We start from the raw sequence: 23,869 nt of genomic DNA on the forward strand, positions 1-23,869 counted from the left end.
GCCCCTTTCTGCCCCCCACAGTATAATGTTCCCCCAGAATGCTCTCTAATATGTTTCTGCTTATTATCTCCAGTAATTGTATTATTACAGCAGATTCTTCATGATGTTACATCGTCATCTTCTCCCCATTCAGGTCCCTACAATATCGGATCCTCTCAGTGGAGATCTTCTATATAAGAGAATTCTCCTGATTGCCCCGTGAAGGATGGATATGGACAGGGACAAGATGGCGGAGAGGATATTACACCTCACCCTAGAGATCCTCTTCCGGCTTACTGGAGAGGTGAGAGATTCTGATGACGTCACATTACATCATTCTTATCTATGGGAATAACAGATGGACAGAACTGGAGAGGTGAGGACTCTGGAAATGTCTGGAGTGAGATTTATTAGTGTGTCTCTCCATAACCAGGATTACATATTAGTGAAGACCTCTAGTGAGCGCTGTCAGGCCCCTGTGTCTGAGGGATGGAGAAGACCCCTGAGCCCAATCACGGGGCCTCCACCTCACCCCCCGATACATGAGGACATCAATGACCAGAAGATCCTAGAACTCACCTACAAGATGATTGAGCTGCTGACTGGAGAGGTGACACTGCTGGGAATGCTGGGACATTATACAGTAACGCTATGAAGGGATCGAGGGTGACGGTATCATTGTATGTGTCAGGTTCCTATAAGGTGTCAGGACGTCACCGTCTATTTCTCCATGGAGGAGTGGGAGTATTTAGAAGGACACAAAGATCTGTACAAGGACGTCATGATGGAGGTTCCCCAGTCCCTCACTTCACCAGGTAATAGACAGGACCAAATACACACGGCCTATAATTATCTGTATGTAAGGAATGAATTCAGTCCCTGTATGTGTCTCCTCCAGGTCTATCCAGTAAGAGGACAACACCAGAGAAATGTCCCCGTCCTCTTCTCCCACAGGACTGTAACCAAGAAGATCCCGATGTTCCTCAGGATCATCAGGTAGATGGAGAGAAGGTGCCATGAAATCTCCCTATGATGTGTAGACGGCTGTGAAGGTCTTGTGCTCAGTCTTGTTTTATCCTCCAGTATTATATGTGTTATACTTGTGTACTGAGAGCGGTGGAGATGGCAGGATTAGAGCTGATCATAGATGGGACTTCTCCATCTGTCTGTGACTTTTACAATATTTGTTTCAGGGTGAAGATCTGCCACATATTAATACTACAGAGACATATGTGAGGGGTGATGAGCGGAGTAAGGAGGAGATTCCTACAGATAACCACCCAGGTGAGTAGTGACCACTAAATGCAGAGAAGTCACAGATTCTTCTCAGTCACCGGCTGTGGCTGATTTATTAGTGGTGTAGTTCGGCCATATCACAATCAAGTGGTCCCCATTCCACCTCTAAACCAATGCATTGAATCTGTCCCCATTACTTTGGGCATTGGAGGTCCTTCTGTTGGAGTTAGACGATTCGCCCAGATCTGTAAACTAGAAATCTAAATGGCAGCGTACGTAGAATGTGCGGACAAGTTAGAAAATCACTTGTAGAATGATATTATGATGGCCTGTAGGAGATATCGGAGGGTGATGATGCTGTTTCTAGAATCCTGCCATCATATAAGATGAATCTACCTTCTCTGTATTTTGTGCTGCTGAATGTGATAATTTGGTCCCTACAACACCAGGTCCAGTCTTTTTGATCAAACTTTGCTTTTATGATGGACAACATTAAATGTCCAGTGAGATCCAAGTGTGAATTTCTCTACAATAGTTTCCCTTTATTTTGACTTTTCAATTTTCTTTAAAACTGACTAACTTCAACAGAATTTCAATAAACTGCAAAAAAAGATCCTTCCCCGTCTGCCGTGATCTGTCCCTCAGCTGTGCGTGGTTGATGGCTCTAATATACAGATAAGAGCCACCGAGCCACATCCTCTAATCACCCAGAGATGTGTCACCGCTCGTTACTAATTATTTTACTGATGAAGACTGATAAGTGTGATCATTTAAGTAGATTTGTTGTTGTTTATACTCACCCTTATTCACTACAGTAGTTAGCGCCCAAAATACTCTGATTTCACCACTTACCGCACCCAGTTTTTCTGTTCCTAACGAGGTAATAACTTTGGAGGCTTCTTCTGATCCAATGATTCTGAGATATTGTTTCTGTGACACATTGTACTTTATGTTTCTGGGAATTTTAGGTTGTAATTTTCAAACTTTAAAGTTTTATTTTCTTAAAACAGAAACCACACAAGATAGATAATAAATAACATTTACCTTATTTCTTCTTTAGGGCGGCAGCATTTTTCAATTACTCCCTTTAATTTTTCCAACATCCTTTTATTTTTTTTTAAATGCTAGAAGGCTTAAAAGTTTAGAATCAAGTGTTTATATATTCAATTAAATCTTTCCAGGATGTCCCTCATGACAGCATCATAGGAGGATTCTCCTCATGTCCTCTATACAGACAGAAAACACACGAGAGGTTAAAAGCCCCTACCACCCTCACCCTCCCAGTATTTTTCCTGTCTCTATAACAGGAGAGACGCAGGAGGTAGTGCAGCAGCGTGAGGCACCTACCTGGAGATGGACTATGGAGGATCGGGGGGTTCACCTCTCTCCTTCCTCCTGTCAAGTGGTCCGAGGCCTACACCTCTACCAGGGAAGTCCCTAACCCTGCCCCAGTAGAGTAGGACAATGCTCCTGGCACCAGCCGCCTCCTTCGCATGAAGGCTATTGGCGTTCTGCCATGATGGCCGCGACTGTGCTTCCGGTCACGCGCAGTGCGTGCCTTTCTCTCCAGAACGCACTTCGGGTGCTGTCATGATGGACTCCTAGATATACAATTAGCAGTAGGTAAAAACAAAAAAGTGAGCCGGAGTATGAATGGTATACATGGAGCCTGTGAGCTCATGTTAACACTGGCCATAAGACAAAGAGAAACCAAGGGAAAAATTGTGAAAATATACCCTGCTGTAACTAAATAAAAGCATAGGGCATAAAGGTTTAACCCCTTCACGACCGCGGGCAGTAAAATTACGTCCTATTTTAACGTGACTTAACGACCAGGGACGTAATTTTACTGCCTAAACTTCATTTGATTGCCGTGGCCATAGCAACGGCTTTCAAATGATGTCCCCTGCTGTTTCTTACAGCAGGGGACCTTTGCTTGACCCCAGGGGGGGCGGCATCGCCACCCCCTATCGACGATCGATGTGATTGGCTGTTCAAATCTGAACCGCCAACCACATCGATCGCACTAATTTCGGCAAAAATAATGCCCGAATTAGTGCGATCCTGTGAGATCCAGCTATGAGATGCCGCAGCTGCTGCAGCATATCATAGGTGGACCTCAAACATGTCTCCCCCAGCCCCTGCAGCATTGATTGGAGCGATCGTGCTATGACGCGCAATCGCTCCAATCAGTGTGCAGTGGGGCGGTGTGATTTGCCGGTGGCCGCCCTCCCCAGGCCTGTGCTGGCCTGCGAGCCCTCCCCCAACATGTCTGCAGCGTGCAGTGGCTGGTACTTGTGGTACCACGCCACCGCCGCTGCTGCCGCCGCCCTAGCTGTCACCGCTGCTGCACGTGAGTACTGTGCTCACTTTGCAGCCAGCCCGTGCGCGCTCCCGTGGTGCCCCTGCGCGCTCCCGTGGTGCCCCTGCGCGCTGCCATGGTAGCCCCTGCCGTGCCCCCCCCCGCGATCTGCTCCCCCCAACCCCCCCCCCCCGACATCCCGATCTGCTCCCCCCGCGATCTGACTGCCTCCCCCATTATCTCTGTTCTGCAGCTCCCTCTCCGGTCTCCCCCTCTGCTCTACCCCCTCCCCCTCTGCTTCCCCCCCCCTCTCTGCTCTCACCCCCCCCCCCCCTCTCCCCCTCTGCTCTCCCCCGACGTCCTCTTACCTGTCTTCACCGGCCTGATCACATCTGCGTCCATCGCTGGGTCCTTCCTGGGCATTCTGCTGATCTGCCTGCTGCTCCTGTAAAGCTGTCCATCTCTCTGCCATCTATTCCTCTGCAGCTCTTCTGGTCAGTGATCCTCCTGCTAGTCCTCTGGGTACTGTGAGTATAACTTTTTTTTTTTTCCGTATCCCCTGTCCATTTTTACACCTCATCCGTCTGTGCGTCCCGCCAAGCGCTGATCAGGGATGCAGATAACGGATCGGCATCCCTGCTCAATTTTTGGCGTGACTTTTTTCCATATTTGCGACGCTTTTTGTATCGCATCCGTCCGTGCGTCCCACCAAGCGCTGATCAGGGATGCACATAACGTATCTGCATCCATGGTCAATTTTTGGCGTGACTTTTTTTTTTTTACGTATCCCCGACGCTTTTTTTTATCGCATCCGACCGTGCGTCCTGCAGCGGCCGATCAGTGCACTGCGTCTGTGCGTTTGAAAAGTCAAATGGCGCTCCTTCTCTTCTGAGCCCCGCCATGCGCTCAAACAATTTATTTCCACCACATATGAGGTATCTGCGTACTCAGGAGAAAATGCACAATACATTTTATGGTGCATTTTTTCCTGTTACCCTTGTGAAAAAAAAAGCTACCTAGTTGAAGCAACCGTTTTGTGGTAAAAAAAAAAATTTTTCTTTTCACGGCTCAACGCTATAAACTTCTGTGAAGCCCCCAGGTGTTCAAAGTGCACATCAAACATCTAGAAAAATTATTTGAGGGCTCTAGTTTCCAAAATGGTGTCACTTGTGGGGGAGCTCCACTGTTTAGGCATCATAGGGGGTCTCCAAACGTGACATGGCGTCCGCTAATGATTCCAACCAATTTTGCTGTCAAATGGCGCTCCTTCTCTTCTGAGCCCCGCCATGCGCCCAAACAATTACTTTCCACCACATATGAGGTATCTGCGTACTCAGGAGAAAATGCACAATACATTTTATGGTGCATTTTTTCCTGATAGCCTTGTGAAAAAAAAAGCTACCTAGTTGAAGCAACCGTTTTGTGGTAAAAAAATTTTTTTTTCTTTTCACGGCTCAACGCTATAAACTTCTGTGAAGCCCCCAGGTGTTCAAAGTCCTCACCAAACATCTAGAAAAATTATTTGAGGGCTCTAGTTTCCAAAATGGGGTGACTTGTGGGGGAGCTCCATTGTTTAGGCACCTCAGGGGGTCTTCATACCCCACATGGCGTCCGCTAATGAGTGCAGCTAATTTTGCATTCAAAAATTCAAATGGCGCTCCTTGCCTTCCGAGCACTGCTGTGTGTCCAAACATTTGATTTCCACCACATATGAGGTATCTGCGTACTCAGGAGAAAATGCACAATACATTTTATGGTGCATTTTTTCCTGTTACCCTTGTGAAAAAAAAAGCTACCTAGTTGAAGCATCCGTTTTGTGGTAAAAAAATTTTTTTTTCTTTTCACGGCTCAACGCTATAAACTTCTGTGAAGCCCCCAGGGGTTCAAAGTGCTCACCAAACATCTAGAAAAATTATTTGAGGGCTCTAGTTTCCAAAATGGGGTCACTTGTGGGGGAGCTCCATTGGTTAGGCACCTCAGGGGGTCTTCAAACCCGACATGGCGTCCGCTAATGAGTGCAGCTAATTTTGCGTTCAAAAATTCAAATGGCGCTCCTTGCCTTCCGAGCTCTGCCGTGCGCCCAAACAATTGATTTTTACCACATATGGGGTATCAGCGTACTCAGGAGAACATGCACAATAAATTGTATTGTGTACTTTCTCTTTTCTCCCTTGTAAAAATGAAAATTTTATGGCTAAAGTAACATTTTTGTGTTAAAAAGTAAAATTTTCATTTTTTCCTTCCACATTGCTTTGGTTCCTGTGAAGCACCTAAAGGGTTAATAAACTTATTGGATGTGGTTTTGAGCAGTGTGAGGGGTGTAGTTTTTAGAATGGGGTCACTTTTGGGTATTTTCTGTCACCTAGGCCTCTCAAAGTCACCTCAAATGTAATGTGGTCCCTAAAAAAAATTATTTTGTAAATTTTGTTGGAAAAATGAGAATTTGCTGATGACCTTTGACCCCTTCTAACTTCCTAACGGAAAAAAAATTTGTTTCGAAAATTGCGCTGATGTAAAGTACACAAGTGGGAAATGTTATTTAGTAACTATTTTGTGTGACATATCTCTCAGATTTATGGGCATAAATTTTCAAAGTTTGAAAATTGCGAAATTTTCAAAATTTTCGCCAAATTTCCTAAATTTTCACAAATAAACGCAAAAAATATCGGCCTAAATTTACCACTGACATGAAGCACAATATGTCACGAAAAAACAATCTCAGAATCGCCAGGATCCGTTGAAGCGTTCCAGAGTTATAACCTCATAAAGTGACACTGGTCAGAATTGCAAAAAATGGCCCGGTCATTAGGGTGTTTTAGTGGCCGGGGGTGAAGGGGTTAATATTAGAGAATGTAGGTACTGTCCCAACTGGGTACACCTAGTCGTTGGTGAGATGGCTTTATGCTTTTTTTTTAATCAAAAACAGTGTTTACTAAGTACCCTATGTTTATATGCACTATGCTTTTATTTAGTTACAGCAGGGTATATTTTCACAATTTTTCCCTTGGTTTCTCTTTTTAATTACCAGTAGGTGTAATTCCTGTTTTTTGGATAACAATTCACTTTTAAAATTACTTTCAGGGGCCTAGATTTTAGAAAATTGTTCTCTTCATAGTATCAAATACCACATTCAGGAAGAATAGTCAGGTAGCCGGGTCAGAACCAGAAGGCAGAGATAATAGAAAATCAACAAATATGAGTACATCCTAAGTGAAATAGCCAAATTGTGCTTAAAATGAAAAATTATCTGTGGTCACCATTAGTTTCTAGCACTGCCTTAATTCTCTTGGGCATGGATTTCACAACAACGTCACAGGAGCTGCTGGATCCTCTTCCATCCTCCATAATGACATCACAGAGCTGGTGGATGTTAGAGACCTTCTGCTCCTCCACCTTCCATTTGAGGAGGCCCCACAGATGCTCAATAGGGTTTAGATATGCTTGACCAGTCCAGCACCTTTACCCTCAGTTTGTTTAGCAATGCAGTGGTCGTCTTGGAGGTGTGTTTGGAGTCGTCATGTTGGAATACTCTGTTTTTCCATTGAAAGATGATGGAACTGAGTGGGGGCTTATTTTTGTGGGAGAAGTAAAAGTTTATTTTGGTATCATATTCACCTACATAACATTTTTAGTGGTGTTTTATTCCAGTATTTGGGAGGCAGAATGAACAAACTGTTGAACACCACACTCTACTGGTTCATGCCATGAGGTCTTCTATTAGACTGTGATAAGGATAATAAGCTGCATACTAACCACTATCAAAATATAAACATGAAAAATGGTAAAGCATTACTGCTATAGGGATACTATGAACAATGAAAAATACATTTACATACATCTGGAAAAAATGAAATACATGAAAAATGGTATGGTATGTCAGAGCTGCGCTCTATTTCTTCTCAGGTAGATGTGATGGATCGGCCGATTCTGAGACTATGAGAGTAACGGTTAACACACCAAGACAAGACAAGTCCGTAGTGTATCAAAAAAACTCTGCTTTAATAATAGAAAATGGGAAGGTTTTATACCTTTCAAGCTAATTACGCAATATGAGACATGTGATATGGTTGCACAATTTTAGATAGATACCAAATATAGTCATTAGGCCATGATGATGCTTAAGCTCGAAAGAAATACTTTAAGAATTTACCACATAAGGGAGTATAATGTCTCAAGGCTATTTTAGATATAGTTATCATAGCAAAAAGCTCTTAAGGGATGTGAATTAATCAAACCTTGTAAAACAAGCAGCGTGTTGCAAGAGGAGTGTATACTTAAAACTATAACAAGTCTAAGTGACTAAGTGATCACCATAGCAAATAGCAGATGTAATAGAACATTAATTACTCATTACTGGTTGTGTAACTGGTCAGACAAAAACCTATATGTGCACAAATTTGTGGACTAACTGGTCAACTAGTGATCAAGACAATGATTGACAAAATGGCTTCTCTAACAGGTATAGGTAATGGCCTAAAAATATATGACTATAATAAAGATAATAAGGTGCACACTAACTAATTTTAGCCTAGCACCTAATTCACACAGATAGGTGTTCCAGTCAGTCTCTTTTCTGAGTAGCATGCAGTTTCTTCTGACTGAGAACCCAGAACCCCGCCCTATTACCAGACTCTATTCATGATCCTATATAGCCAGGAGCCTGTCTGCCCATACTTGCAGATTTTTAATAGCACATAGAGAGGCATTAAGGTTAGGTTCCCAAAAAATTAGAGATTACCTTGTCGTTGGTTTCGGGCTCATTTGCATTGATCAATATATTTGCTAAACATCTCTATTACTTTCAAATATTCATAGCAGTTTTGCAATACCATTTTTCATGTTTTTCATTTTTCCAGATAGCTAAATGTATTTTTCATTGTTCATAGTATCCTTATAGCAGGAATGCTTTACCATTTTTCATGTTTATATTTTGATAGTGGTTAGTATGTAGCTTATTATCCTTATTATAGTCATGTATTTTTAGGCTAGCACCTAATTCACATATATAGGCATTCCAGTCAGTCTTTTTTCTGAATTCTATTAGACTGTGAGCTGTCATTGTCTTAGTCAATAATTCTATTTTACTACATAACGTGCTGTTGCTATGGACATTTTAAGTAGAAATGTTTAAAAATATTAATTTCCAGCATATTTTATGAAAAAAAATAACAGGTTTTATTCTTAGCAGATGACTGTACCACGAGACCAGTGGGACAACTGACATCTTCAATTTATAAATCAGATGACCTTGAGATCACACAGGATTCAACTAAAGTGAATGCCATTATTCCAGATATCCAATCTTTCTTTCACAGCAAAGATCTGTCATCTGATCATATGAAACGGGTCCTCTCTTCTGAATCATTACAGACTACTAAAATAAATAAAAGTCACAAAAAAGGCATTAGAAAACTAACTGCTCTTAAAGCAAAGATGCCAATTTCTCAATTAAAAAATGGAAATAGTTTTCCTCTTGAAACACCATTTGTTAAACATCCAAAAATTCACACAGAGAAGAAGAGCTTTTCTTGTTCCAAATGTAAGAAATATTTTAATCACAAATCAAACCTTGTAAAACATCAGATAATTCACACAGGGGAGAAGCCATATTTATGTTCAGAATGTGGGAAATGTTTTAATCAGAAATCACATCTTGTTACACATCAAAGTACTCATACAGGGGAGAAGCCATTTTCATGTTCAGAATGTGGGAAATATTTTAATACCAAATCAAGTCTTAATAGACATCACACAACTCACACAGGTGAGAAGCCTTTTTCATGTTCAGAATGTGGAAAATGTTTTAACCGGAAATCACATCTTGTTACACATCAAAGAACTCATAGGTGGGAGAAGCCTTTTTCATGTTCAGAATGTGGGAAATATTTTAATACCAAATCAAGTCTTATTAGACATCAGAGAACTCACACAGGTGAGAAGCCTTTTTCATGTTCAGAATGCGGGAAAAGTTTTAGCCAGAAATTAAATCTTGTTATCCATGAGATAATTCATACTGGGGAGAAGTCATATTCATGTTTAGAATGTGAAAAATGTTTTAACCGGAAATCACATCTTGTTAAACATCAAAGAACTCATACGGGGGAGAAGCCCTTTTCATGTTCCGAATGTGGGAGATGTTTTAACACCAAATCAGTTCTTATTGGACATCAGAGAACTCACACAGGTGAGAAGCCTTTTTCATGTTCCGAATGTGGGAGATGTTTTAACACCAAATCAGTTCTTATTAGACATCAGAGAACTCACACAGGTGAGAAGCCTTTTTCATGTTCAGAATGTGGGAAATATTTTAACTCCAAATCAAATCTTAATAGACATCAGAGAACTCACACAGGGGAAAAGACGTTTTCATGTGTAGAATGTGGGAAATGTTTTGCAAGTAGATCAACTCTTCTTTATCACCAGAACAGTCACAGAGAGTAGAAGCATTTTTCATGTTCAGAATATTTTAAACACAAGTGGAACTTTTTAAACATCAAAAATCCCACACAGGGAGAAGCCATTATCATGCGTAGAATGTGAAAAATAAATAACAGGAAAATCATATTTTGTTGACCATCAATAATAACTCACACCAGGAGAAATTATATATTTTATTGACAGATTGGACAAAAATCACATAATAGACAGTCGTAAAATGAGAAACGTAAATTACTTTAGAACTTACCATATTTTTTGGACTATAAGACGCACTTCCAACAGAAAGCTGTCGGCACCTGCACAGAGGCTGCTCATCCTGAGTGAGCGGCTGAGGAACCTTCCACCCCACGAGTTCCAGGACTTTTCAGGTCATAGGAGCAATCACCATGTAAGGGACTGTAAAATTTGGTGATGTGTGCACAGTGTCTTTGTATATAAATGTATACACAGTGAATATCACAATTTCCTAAATGTTGCGGTCATTGTGTTGTCCTATGTGATTATATCCTAACATGAGGAAACTCGCAGGATTTTAAGCTTATTTCATAAACTGATTTTTTTAAAAAGCACATAGTAAAACTGTAAATGAGATAAATGTAAAAGAACACTCATCAAAATTAGAGAATACTTTCAGATCCCTTCAAGTTATTGGTGAATCTGGCACCTGGTGCTAATTTCCTTAATTATCTGACAAACCCTACGTAACTGGCAGCCTAACTTTACAGTTTGCACTGACTTTGCAAAAATGGTGTGCCATTCCAAAGTGCCTGAAACACTCTGGCAGCAGGTTATCCATATGAAGGCCAAAGAGGGGGCCCTAACAGCCCTAGCAAGAGAAGTTGCTTGCTTGTTTCAAGTCTGTGATTTCGAGAATATTGCATCTTTATAGCATCACAAACTCTTTCAATTCCCCAAAGAAGACTGGTCGCCCTCGCAAGAGAGGACAGGATAATGTGGAGAATATCCATGGTTAACTGTTTCAGCACTGCAGCTGGAATTGCTCGCCAGTTCAGCACCGAACAGGGTAAGGATCTGTCTTGTCATAAAATGTCACGATGTTTAAGAGCTTTTGGACTGAAAGCCCACTCTGCAGTTACTAAACCTCTCATTAGCAGAAAGAATCAAAAAGCTGAACTCACCTTTGGTGAGGAGCAAGTTGTGTGGACAGAGAAGAAGTGCCTTATAGATAGTGATAAAAGCAAGTTTAATTTATGTGGGTCTGATGGGAAACATTGTTAGTCAACGAACTGGGGAAAGACTAAACCCAAAGTGTGTTAAGAAGTCAGTGACAGGTGTTGGAGGATGTGTCATGGTTTGGGGAGTATTTTCTGCAGCCAGATTTGGACCTCTCATACAGCTAGATGGCAGAGTGAATGCAAGTGTGTATCAGAACCTTCTTCAACAACATGTAGTTCCTTCCTTGCGTTCATCAATCAATCAGCCAGCAAATTTCATGCAGGACAATGTCCCCTGTCAAACAACAAAATGGGTAAAGCAGTTCCTTGAAACAACACATTGAAACAATGAAATGGCCGCCCAGGGTCATGATCTAAACCCAATAGAAAACCTCTGGAACATCCTTGGTGACAAAGTTATTACATTGTTTCTGAAAAAAGCAAGCGATCAGACATTGTTCTCTAATTTTGATCTCCATTGTATTTAGCAGAACTGTATGTAAATGTGCTTATGTAGCAGAGCTGAGCGTGCATATACTGTCCATGCAGCAGTGTTATGTGTAAATAAATTTACAACTTTTATTTTCTATATATAATGAAATATAAATTGCTTTTGTTTTTTAACCCCCTTACATCCAAGGGCGTACCGGTACGTCTTTGGTTGCCTATCTCCGGTTACTGCGGGCTCTGGTGGTGAGCCAAGGAAATCTCTGCACATGTCTGCTGATCTGATCAGCAGACATGTGTGGCTATCAGGCTCAGGTGTATCGTAGATCCACCCGCACCTGTTAACCCTTTAGATTGCGCTGTAAATCACTGACAGCACGACTTAAATGGCCGCGGTGGGGATTGTGCTGTTTCCCACCACCATGGGCTGTCCCGTGACATGATCACGGTGCACCAATGTGTTTCCATGGTAGTGCGGGGTCAGCTGATGACCCCTGACACTGCCATGGTGAACTTCCTGGGAGAGCCGACAGATCGCCAGCACTCACAGGAAGCAGTATTTCTGAAATGCTTTGGAAATCGGACTGTTCAGTGATAACGTCCCCTAGGGGACTAGTAAAATAAATAAAAAATGTTAATAAGTTTTTAAAAAATAGGAAAAAATAACAAAAAAACCCTAAAAATTAAAATTACCCTCCTTTTGCCCCCCTGAAAATAACAGTTAAAAAAACCTACACATTTAGTATCAAGAAAAAAAGAGAACAAGAGTTCTATAGTGCAAAAATTGTACAAAAAATATTATAAAGAAGGTGAACATCCATTTAGTCTAAAAACGTATTAAAACACCAGGACCATGCCCCGAGATAGATCGACACCACTTAGGGACTCATGAAACTAATTACATGTTATGAGGGTACAGATGGCGCAATCATCATAATATCAGAATATAGTATCTCCATAGTGGTGTATAACTACGGACAACATAAAGTCAGATCCCCTCAAAAAGTCTAAAGCATACCGAGATGTAATACTAGAGTAGGGCATGCAAAAGTGGCGGTGGTAAAGCTGAATTCGGTAACAGGTCACAGGAAATGGAACCTGGAAACGCCCAACGCACGTGTCGATACATCGGTTTTCAATCTTCATCAGGGGACAAGTGCCTCTAATCTCTAAGTGGTGTTTATCTATCTCGGGTCATGGTCCTGGTGTTTTAATGTTTTTAGACTAAATGGATGTTTACCTTCTTTATAATAACATTTTTTGAATCATTTTAGCACTATAAAACTCTTGTTCTCTTTTCTTAATACCATGGCTCTGTATGCGGGGATTTGGCAGAATCCATACCCAAATCCAAATTTGTATGGTGTTAGTTTTTTGCTCACATATTTGGTATCGCTGCGTTCAGAAATGCCTGATCAATCAAAATATAAAATCAGTTAATCTGATCGGTACACGGCGTGGAGAGACAAAAATTCCAAACGCCAAAAATTGTGGGTTTTTTATTTCCACAAACAGGCGACTAAAACATTGCATGTGCACAAAAATGATATAATTAAAAACGCCAGCTGAAGACGCAAAAAAAGCCATCACAGCCCCAGATCCCAAAAAACGAGAACACTACGGGGCTCGGAAAATGGCGACAAAAGCGCAACGTCTGAATTGTTTTTAACCCCTTAGATAAAACTAAGGCTATGTGTACATGTAGCAGATTTCTTTTCTGCACAAAAAAGCATGTTTTGGCAGAAAAGCTGCTGAATAAAACCCGTTTTATGCTTCTTTTCATGCCTTTTCCATTCTTTTTTAATCTATTGAGATAGGGAAATCGCAGCAAAAAATCAAAGATTTGACATGCTGCTTCTTTATTCTGCAACTAAATCTGCAAGGAGAAAAGCCCCGTGTGCACAGCACTTCAGGAGTCTTATAGACTTTGCTGGGAAGCTTATATCCTTGTTGTATTGATTAAAATCTGCAAGAAAAAAGCAACGTGTGCACAGAGCCCAAAAGTATACATGTTTGGTGTCTACGAACTCGTACCCACCTGAGGCCTCACATCGACACATAAGTTTTATCATATAGTGAACACTGAGAAAAAAAACCCAAAACCAATAGTGCAATTGCACTTTTTTTGTAATTTCACCGCTCTTGGATTTTTCCCCCCTATTTTCCAGTACTCTATATGGTAAAAGTAACGATTTCTTACAAACTACAACTCGTCCTGTAAAACACAAGCCCTCATACGGCAACATTGATGGAAAAATAAAAAAGTGATGGGTCTAGAAGAAGGGGAGGAAAGAATGAATATAAAAAAAAGGAAAATCACCCGGAGGTGAAGGGGTTATTCACTAAGGTATTGGTGACAACAGTTCACATTGAAACTGAAGAGCACGGAGCGAGGACACTAGATAATGATATCAGGCACCAGGAGCGGCTCCAGCAGTTTACAATTCAGTGCTGTATTCAGCATCTTCCTAGGTTCATGTCTCAGAGCGTCCGTCACCAGTATTATGTAGTAAGACCCTCAGAGGAGAATCATAATGAGCCTGTCAGTCAGTGCTATTAGGGGGTCTGTCCGGCACAATCCCTGACAACCACATGCAGATGGAGGAGCAGTGCCATTATGTATGAAGCTCCCACCTTGTAGAAAGTGGAAAACTTCAATAGCAAATTCATTTGTAAAGGGATTTTATCAAGTTGTTAAAAAGAAGAAGAGATGAGGGAGAATGTGATAAAATTGCTATGTCAGGTCTACCACTCCCCACCGATCTGGGTCTACTTGGCTGCTGTGATGATGAGCCCGATATCCCACATGAGCGTTACATCACCTATAGTGTGAGACCAGTGATGGGCTGCAGTGGTCACATCATGGCGGCAGTCAGGTACAGAAGGCCGGAAATAAGAAGCAACAGGGGCTGTGACTGGCGAGTAATGCGTCTCTTATTTATATTTTCCAGAATCACATCCCTCCCCCGCTCCCGGGAGGTGGTGAAACGAATTTCTGTCCCAACTTCTCTAAAAAGTCTAATTAATCGAATGCACCATTAAGTCAAAGTTGGAAGCAGAGTAAAGCCTGCTTTACACGTTACGATTTAGCATACGATATCGTATGCGATCGTAACCGCCCCCATCGCATGTGCGGCACGTTCAATTTGTTGAACGTGTCGCACACATGATTCTTTCCCTTCACACGTACTTACCCGTCCATACGACCTCTATGTGGGCGGCGAAGGTCCACTTCCTGGAGTGGGAGGGATGTTCGGTGTCACATCGACGTCACGCGGCAGCCGGCCAATAGAAGCGGAGGGACGGAGATGAGCGGGACGTAAACATCCCGCCAACCTCCTTTCCGCATTGCCGTCCAGGAGCCGCTGGATGCAGGTAAGATCTGGTCATCGTTCCCGGGGTGTCACACACAGCGATGTGTGCTACCCCGGGTACGATGAACAACCTGATGTTCAATATTTAGCAATTGAACGACGTGCGTGCGATGAACATTTTACCGTCAATCGCAATCGCACGTAGCTGTTACATGCTACAATATACCTTACGATGCCGGATGTGCGTCACTTACGACGTGACCCCGCCGACACATCGTAAGATATATTGTGGCATGTAAAGCGGCCTTAAGACCTTAATGACCCGTGTAACAGACCACAGGCCAAGCTCTATGAGAGAAGTAAATCCACTAAGTACGTCCATAGTAAGTTCTGCTAAGTGAATATTGACAGAAGGTAAAATAATAGGTGACATCCCGGCCTCCTGATCAGTGCTGAGGGACGTCATGTAGGGGAACAATTGTGGTATTTAGACATTTCCTAAATTTATCTGTAATTTGTCACTTTTCAATAATCTTTAGACAATGCTCCCATGGAGCAGACTTGCTGAGGACCTCCGGCAGTGGAGGACCCGCATGATAAATCACGCTGCAGATATCATTGTGATAAATGTGCGGGGAAGCTGCATGTGTCACCTTTGTGAGTGAGGCTTGCACCTATATCAGCAGCATCAAATACATACTGGGGTCACAAACCTGCAGCTATCGTCAGTTTGCACTGCGGATATGAGATTTCTGAAAATACATAAAACGCTGAGGATTTCACTGATAACACTAATTATAGCAAAAAGCAATTGAAATACCTCAAATGACAACTAAACACCGTGTGCAGAATTATTAGGCACGTTGTATTTTAGAGGATTTTTTTAATTATTGATCAACAACTATGCTCTCAATCAACCCAAAAGACTCATAAATATCAAAGCTTAATATTTTTGGAAGTTGCAGTGTTTTTTTTTTTTAGATTTGGCTATCTTAGGAGGATATCTGTTTGTGCAGGTAACTATTACTGTGCAGAATTATTAGGCAACTTAATAAAAATCAAATATATTCCCATCTCACTTGTTTATTTTCACCAGGTAAAACAATATAACTAAACAAAATTTAGAAATAAACATTTCTGACATGCAAAAACAAAACCCCCAAAAATTAGTGACCAATATAGCCACCTTTCTTTCTGATGACACTCAGCAGCCTACCATCCATAGATTCTATCAGTTGCTTGATCTGTTTACAATCAACATTACATGCAGCAACCGCCACAGCCTCCAGACACTGTTCCGAGAGGTGTACTGTTTTCCCTCCCTGTAGATCTCACATTTTATGAGGGATTACATGTTCTCTATGGGGTTCAGGTCAGGTGAACATGGGGGCCATGTTATTATTTTTTCATCTTTTAGACCTTTACTGGCCAGCCACACTGTGGAGTAGTTGGATGCATGTGGTGGAGCATTGTCCTGCATGAAAATCATGTTTTTCTTGAACGATACTGACTTCTTCCTGTACCACTGCTTGAAGAAGTTGTCTTCCAGAAACTGGCAGTAGGTCTGGGAGTTGAGCTTCACTCCATCCTCAACCCAAAAAGGTCCCACAAGTTCATCTTTGATGATACCAGCCCATACCAGTACTCCAACTCCACCTTGCTGGCGTCTGAGTCGGAGTGGAGCTCTCTGCCCTTTACTGATCCAGCCTCTGGCCCATCCATCTGGCCCATCAAGAATCACTCTCATTTCATCAGTTCATAAAACCTTTGAAAAATCAGTCTTAAGATATTTCTTGGCCCAGTATTGACGTTTTATCGTATGTTTCCTGTTCAAAGGACCGTCTTTCAGCCTTCCTTACCTTGGCCATGTCCCTGAATATGGCACACCTTGTGCTCTTTGATACTCCAGTAACGTTGCAGCTCTGAAATATGGCCAAACTGGTGGCAAATGGCATCTTGGCAGCTTCACGCTTGATTTTCCTCAATTCATGGGCAGTTTTTTTGTGTCTTTTTTGCCCAACACGCTTCTTGCGACCCCGTTAGCTATTTGCCATGAAACGCTTGATTGTTCGGTGATCACACTTCAAAAGTTTGGCAATTTCAAGACTGCTGCATCCCTCTGCAAGACATTTCACAATATTGGAGTTTTTAGAGCCTGTCAAATCTCTCTTCTGACCCATTTTGCCAAAGGAATGAAATTGCCTAATAATTAAGCACCCCTTATATTGGGTGTTGATGTCATTACACCACACCCCTCCTCATTACAGAGATGCACATCACCTGATTTACTTAATTGGTAGTTGGCTCTCAAGCCTATACGATGTTGTTCCTCATTCTTGCGGCAGCACACATCGCTGTGTTTGAAGCCGCAGGAGCAAGGAATATCTCCTTATCTGCGTCCCGCCTGCAATGAGAAAGGAAGGAGGTGGGCGGGATGTTTACGTCCCGCTCATCTCCACCCCTCCGCTTCTATTGGCCACCTGCCGTGTGACGTCGCTGTGACGCCGCACGACCTGCCCCCTTAGGAAGGAGGCGGGTCGCCGGCCAGAGCGACGTCGCAGGGCAGGTAAGTGCGTGTGAAGCTGCTGTAGCGATAATGTTCGCTACGGCAATTATCACAAGATATCGCATCTGCGACGGGGGCGGGGACTATCGCGCTCGGCATCGCTACAATCGGCTAGCGATGTCGCAGTGTGCAAAGTACCCCTAAGTCTGGTTGAAACCGCCCACTTCCCTGTGACATGCTTATCATCATGGTGACGTCTGTATGTTTGTGGACGCATGCGCAGCACATATATTCTTTTAGAAGGCGGGTTGTTCACCGCTCCTAACATCAACTTCGTCTGCGCATGCGTCCCTTGGGACTTCCGTATAACGGCATATTAGTGTATCTATAGACGGTCATAATAGTGACGCTACCCATTCTGCTAATCCGCGGTTGTTTAAGGTAATCATTACACCTGTTGTGACAACCTGTGGTGGATCTCATGTGATCTTTAGACATCAAATTGGATTTGTTGAATCCTGCCTCTATTTATATGCGGTGATATCTTCATTCTGGTTTGACGTCTACCTCTGTTAGGAGGTGTTTTATGTGCTCTACCATAGTAAAGCTCCCCTGATGAGTCTTACACGAAACGCGTAGGAGACCTATGAGCACACCCTTTACCGGTCATCATTAAGGGGTATGGTGCAGCTATTTACTATAGCTCCCCTCAAAAATCCAGCAATTATTTCACGGCAAACTTCACCGGATGTCAACCTCAACACCGGTGACACCGTTCTATATGTATTTTTCCTATTGACGCTTTTTCATGCATATTTCACTATCTATGTGAGATACAAACATCGTACTTTCATTTCTTCAGGTTTATATAGAGGCGCTAATTAACATAGTGACAGTTTGGCCTATACACCATTATTATTTATAGGGTTTCTCACTTCTCTGTGGTTTACCCTGATTGATGTTGGTGTTAATATTGACCTTAGACTCTTTACACTTTTAGTAATTAGGGACATTAGGGGCTGATATATTTTTCTCCTTCCTCAGTCTATGATTTATTGTTGCCCAATAATTATCATCAGGGGATTGGCTCCCTTCATTTATAAGAGGCATTTTTATACATATTCGTTGTGTGTGTCCTTATCTGTTTCCCCCCAATTATTTTAAATATTTATTATTAAAAGTTATATTTTAATATTACCCAGCTATTATATGTATTTGTTATTTGGGGTATTGCAATTGCTTTTTGCTATAATTAGTGTTATCCGTGAAATCCTCTGCGTTTTACGTATTTTCAGAAATCTCATATCCGCAGTGTAAACTGGCGGTAGCTGCAGGATTGTGACCCCAGTATGTAATTTATGCTGCTGATATAGGTACGAGCCTCACTCACAAAGGTGACATATGCAGCTTCCCCGCACATTTATCACAGTGATATCTGCAGCGGGATTTACCAGTCCGGTATCATGCGGGTCCTCCACTGCCGGAGGTCCTCAGCAAGTCTGCTCCATGGGAACATTGTCCAAAGATTATTGGAAAGTGACAATTTACACATAAATTTAGGAAATGCCTAAATACCACAATTGTTCCCCTACATGACGTCCCTCAGCATTGATCAGGAGGCCGGGATGTCACCTATTATTTTACCTTCTGTCAATATTCCCTTAGCAGAACTTACTATGGATTCCCTTTTTTTTAGAGCTGGGCCTGTGGTCTGTTACAGGGGTCATTAATGTCTTACTCTGCTTCCAACTTTGACTTAATGGGACATTCGATTAATTTGACTTTTTAGAGAAGTTAGGGCAGAATTTCTTTTCACCAGGTCGGGGGAAGTATGTGATTCTGGAAAAAATAAATAAGAGACACATTACTCACCAGTCACAGCCCCTGCTGCTTCTGATCTCCGGCCTTCTGTACCTGACTGCAGCCATAATGTGCCATATACAACAAGTGACCGCTGCAGTCCATCACTGGCCTCACAGTACAGGTGATGTAAGGGTAAGTTCACACAGTGCGTTTTTCGAGGCGTTTTTGCGCGTTTTTCGGGTGCGTTTTTGCTCAGAAAACTGCATGACTTTGGTTCCCCAGCAAAGTCTTTGAGTTTTCATTTTTGCTGTTTGTACACAGAGTTTTTTTGGCTGCGTTTTTGTGGTGCACACAAAAACGCAGCATGTCAAATAGCGTTTTTCACTGTGTTCTTCAATATGTTCTTCATTCTCCACTAGTGTATGCAGGAGAGCAGACAGCTGCAGAACTATAAGGCTCAGCATGCTCAATCCAGGACTGTATGCTGGAGGGAGAGGCAGGGGGAGCAGAACTACAAGGCTCAGCATACTCCATCCACTAGTGTATACAGGAGAGCAGATGGCAGCTGTAGAACCACAAGTCTCAGCATCCTCCATGCAGGACTGTATGCTGAAGGGAGAGGCAGGGGAGCAGAACTACAAGTCTCAGCATCCTCCATCCAATAGTGTATGCAGAAGAGCAGACATCAGCTGCAGAACTACAAGGCTCAGCATCCTCCATCCAGGACTGTATGCAGGAGTTTTTTCGCCATATTTTTGTATGCTAGCCAGGTACAGCAGGCAGGTACGGGCTGCCCCCAACCCCCAGCTGCCTATTTGTACCCAGCTGGGAACCAAAAATATAGGGAAGCCCTATTTTTTTAATTATTTCATGAATTTCATGAAATAATTAAAAAAAAAATAAATGACGTGGGCTTCGCCCAATTTTTGAGTCCAGCCAGGTACAACTAGGCAGCTGGGGATTGGAATCCTCAGGGCTGAGTACCCAAGATTTCTGGGCACCCCGGATGCGAATTGCAGTCTGCATCCACCCCAGAAAATGGCACTTTCATAGAAGCGCCATCTTCTGGCGCTGTATGCAACTCTTCCAGCTGCCCTGATGCCAGGTGGCTCACTGGGTAATGATGGGGTCGGGGCTAGCTGTATAATATCAGCTGGCCCTAAGCCCGAAATTCATGGTGTCATGCCAATATTAAACATAGCCACCATAAATTTCTAGTAAAGATGAAAAAAAAACACAACACACAGAAAAATATTTTTATTAGAAATAAAACACAACACAATTAGTAACTCCATCTTTATTGAAATAAAGAACCCTCCCCCCGCTGCAGTAATCCTGGGTCAATGGTCCCGCGCCGTCCAATCCGGATCCAATATTATCTGATCGGTTTGCTGGAAGGCAAAGCGATCAGATGATGTGTCAGGTTCAAGGATGTGAATCACATCACACATCAGCTGATTGTATAAATGGCGTTTATACAATCAGCTGATGCATCAGTGCAAAAAACAAAAAAAAAATTCTCACTTCTGTGCAGACTACTGTCCGATCGCTGCAGGACCCGGCGGTAATCAGCTGATGAAGTCTCCTGACGGCATCAGCTGATAGTTTAAGCCGGCCGGGAGGTAAAACGCCAGCGGCACCGCGAGACTTACGATCAGGTGATAACCGCCAGGTCCTGCAACTATCGTACGTGCTGCCCGGGAGTCTGCACACAGCCGGAGCAGGGGTGGTGGTACCTGGAAGAGGAGCTGGGAGCGGACATGGCACCGGGAGTCTGCAGACAGGTATGACTTTTTTTTTTCTACTGTTCACGTTTTGATTTCGCAGCTGCTTCCACCTCCCGTCCGAACATGGCGCAGGACGGGAGCGGACATGGCGCCGGGCGGGAGGTGGAAGCAGCAGTGGCAGTACCGGGAGGATTCACGCTTCTGTGTTTACTAACAGAAGGAATCCTCTTCCTGTACATGTCACTTTACTACCCACCCGTTGTGTTTATCGCTGCGTTTTTAGTCATAGAAACACACTAAAATGCAACTATATTTGCAATTTGCGTTTTTCATTGCGCTTTTGAACATCTCATTGGACTCAATGGGTGGAAAACGCAGTGAAAAACACAAAAATAATTGACATGCTGCGTTTTTGTGGGCACCACAAAAACGCAGCTAAAAAAAACGCTGTGTGCAGACAGCAAAAATGAAAACTCATAGACTTTGCTGGGGAAGCAAAGTCATGCAGTTTTCTGAGCAAAAACGCACCCGAAAAAAACCCCGCAAAAATGCCGGGAAAAACGCACTGTGAACTTACCCTTATGATTCTCCACTGAGGGTCTTACTACATAATACTGGTGACCGATGCTCTGGGACATGAACCTAGGAAGATGCTGAATACAGCAGTGAATTGTAAACTGCTGGAGCCGCTCCTGGTGCCTGATATCATTATCTAGTGTGCTCGCTCCGTGGTCTTCAGTTACAATGTAAGCTGTTTTGTCACCATTACCTTAGTGAATAACCCCTTGACCTCCGGTCATTTTCTTGTTTTTCATTTACATTTTTTCCTCCCCTTGTTCCAAGAGCCATACCTTTGTTATTTTTCCATCAATCTTGCCATATGAGGGCTTGTGTTTTACAGGACGAGTTGTAGTTTGGTAAATCGTTACTTTTACCATATAGCGTAGTGGAAAATGAGGGGAAAAAATCCAAGGGCAGTGAAATTGCAAAAAAAGTGCAACTGCCCTATTGGTTTTGGGGTCTTTTTTCACAGTGTTCACTATATGGTAAAACTGATGTGTCGGTGTGAGGCCTTAGGTCGGTGAGAGTTCGTAGATACCAAACATGTATACTTTTAGGCTCTGTGCACACATTGCTTTTTTCCTTGCAGATTTTAATCAATACTACAAGGAAAGAAGCTTCCCAGCAAAGTCTATGAGACTCCTGAAGTGCTATGCACACGGGGCATTTTTCCTTGCAGATTTAGTTGCAGAATAAAGAAGCAGCAAGTCAAATCTTTCTGATTTCTTTCCTGCGATTTCCCTATCTCAATAGATTAAAAAAGAATGGAAAAGGCATAAAACGTGCTTTATTCAGCAGCTTTTCTGCCAAAACATGCTTTTTTGTGCAGAAAAAAAATCTGCTACATGTACACATAGCCTTAGTTTTATCTAAGGGGCTAAAAAATTCAGAAGTTGCGCTTTGGTCGCCATTTTCCGAGCCCCGTAGTGTTCTCGTTTTTTGGAATCTGGGGCTGTGATGACTTTTTTTGCGTCTTGAGCTGGTGTTTTTAATTATATCATTTTTGTGCACATGCAATGTTTTAGTTGCCTGTTTGTGGAAATAAAAAACCCACAATTTTTGGCGTTTGGAATTTTTGTCTCTCCACGCCATGTACCGATCAGATTAACTGATTTTATATTTTGATTGATCAGGCATTTCTGAACGCAGCGATACCAAATATGTGAGCAAAAAACTCCGTAACACCATACAAATTTGGATGTGGGTATGGATTCTGCCAAATCCCCGCATACAGAGCCATGGTATTAAGAAAAGAGAACAAGAGTTTTATAGTGCTAAAATGATTCAAAAAATGTTATTATAAAGAAGGTGAACATCCATTTAGTCTAAAAACATTAAAACACCAGGACCATGACCCGAGATAGATAAACACCACTTAGAGATTAGAGGCACTTGTCCCCTGATGAAGATTGAAAACCGATGTATCGAAACGTGCGTTGGGCGTTTCGAGGTTCCATTTCCTGTGACCTGTTACCGAATTCAGCTTTACCACCGCCACTTTTGCATGTCCTACTCCAGTATTACATCTCAGTATGCTTTAGACTTTTTGAGGGGATCTGACTTCATGTTGTCCGTAGTTATACTCCACTATGGAGATACTATATTCTGATATTTTGATGATTGTGCCATCTGTACCCTCATAACATGTAATTAGTTTCATGAATCCCTAAGTGGTGTCTATCTATCTCGGGGCATGGTCCTGGTGTTTTAATATGTTTTTAGACTAAATAAATGGATGTTCACCTTCTTTATGATAACATTTTTTGTACAATTTTTGCACTATAGAAACTTTTAGTGAAGAAAAAACAAAAAGCCAGCACCAAATGTGCACTACAGCACTAAACATTCCAAACTGTACTTATTTTAAAAAAATTTTTGAGATTTTTGGCAAAAAATTGCAATTTCTTGAGCTGCTTCGCCACGTCACGGCAAATCTCATTTGAAGCAGTCCTACACTAAAATATTTTTATAAAATGTGCCATACGGCCTCACATATGAATAGTAGAACTGCTCTTAGCAGCACTCACCTGGTCTATTTCAATCCTGTACCCATGACTGAGTCATGGCTGTGGGCGGGACAGGTCCAAGCAAATGCTGCATGAAGTAAATAGCCTGTGGACAAAGCCTGATGACTTAATGTGAACAGTCACCAACCGCCAAAATCCAGACAGATGGAATACATCCCAAATTGGGGTGCATAGCAAGGTGGAGGTCAACCACCGACCAATTCAATGAAGAAAAAACAAAAAGCCAGCACCAAATGTGCACTACAGCACTAAACATTCCAAACTGTACTTATTTTAAAAAAAATTTTGAGATTTTTGGCAAAAAATTGCAATTTCTTGAGCTGCTTCGCCACGTCACGGCAAATCTCATTTGAA

General features: G+C 42.3%; 1 protein-coding gene across 1 annotated transcript; it reads left to right on the top strand.

The window, feature by feature from the left end:
* Positions 1–661: 661 nt before the first annotated feature.
* Positions 662–11,679, top strand: LOC142259192 (uncharacterized). Its single transcript, XM_075331690.1, has 4 exons — positions 662–794; positions 878–975; positions 1,173–1,263; positions 8,706–11,679. The coding sequence occupies exons 1-4, from the start codon at positions 662–664 to the stop codon at positions 9,956–9,958; spliced, it is 1,575 nt and encodes a 524-aa protein (XP_075187805.1). The 3' UTR covers positions 9,959–11,679.
* The last annotated feature ends 12,190 nt before the right edge of the window (positions 11,680–23,869 follow it).

This window comes from Anomaloglossus baeobatrachus (genome assembly GCF_048569485.1).
Source record: "Anomaloglossus baeobatrachus isolate aAnoBae1 chromosome 5 unlocalized genomic scaffold, aAnoBae1.hap1 SUPER_5_unloc_3, whole genome shotgun sequence".
NCBI lineage: Eukaryota > Metazoa > Chordata > Amphibia > Anura > Aromobatidae > Anomaloglossus > Anomaloglossus baeobatrachus.

Coding starts and splice junctions, on each gene's coding strand:
- LOC142259192 (XM_075331690.1), top strand. CDS start 662: ATGTGTCAGGTTCCTATAAGGTGTCAGGACGTCACCGTCTATTTCTCC. Junction 795..877: donor CCAGTCCCTCACTTCACCAG/GTAATAGACAGG, acceptor TGTCTCCTCCAG/GTCTATCCAGTAAGAGGACA. Junction 976..1,172: donor ATGTTCCTCAGGATCATCAG/GTAGATGGAGAG, acceptor TATTTGTTTCAG/GGTGAAGATCTGCCACATAT.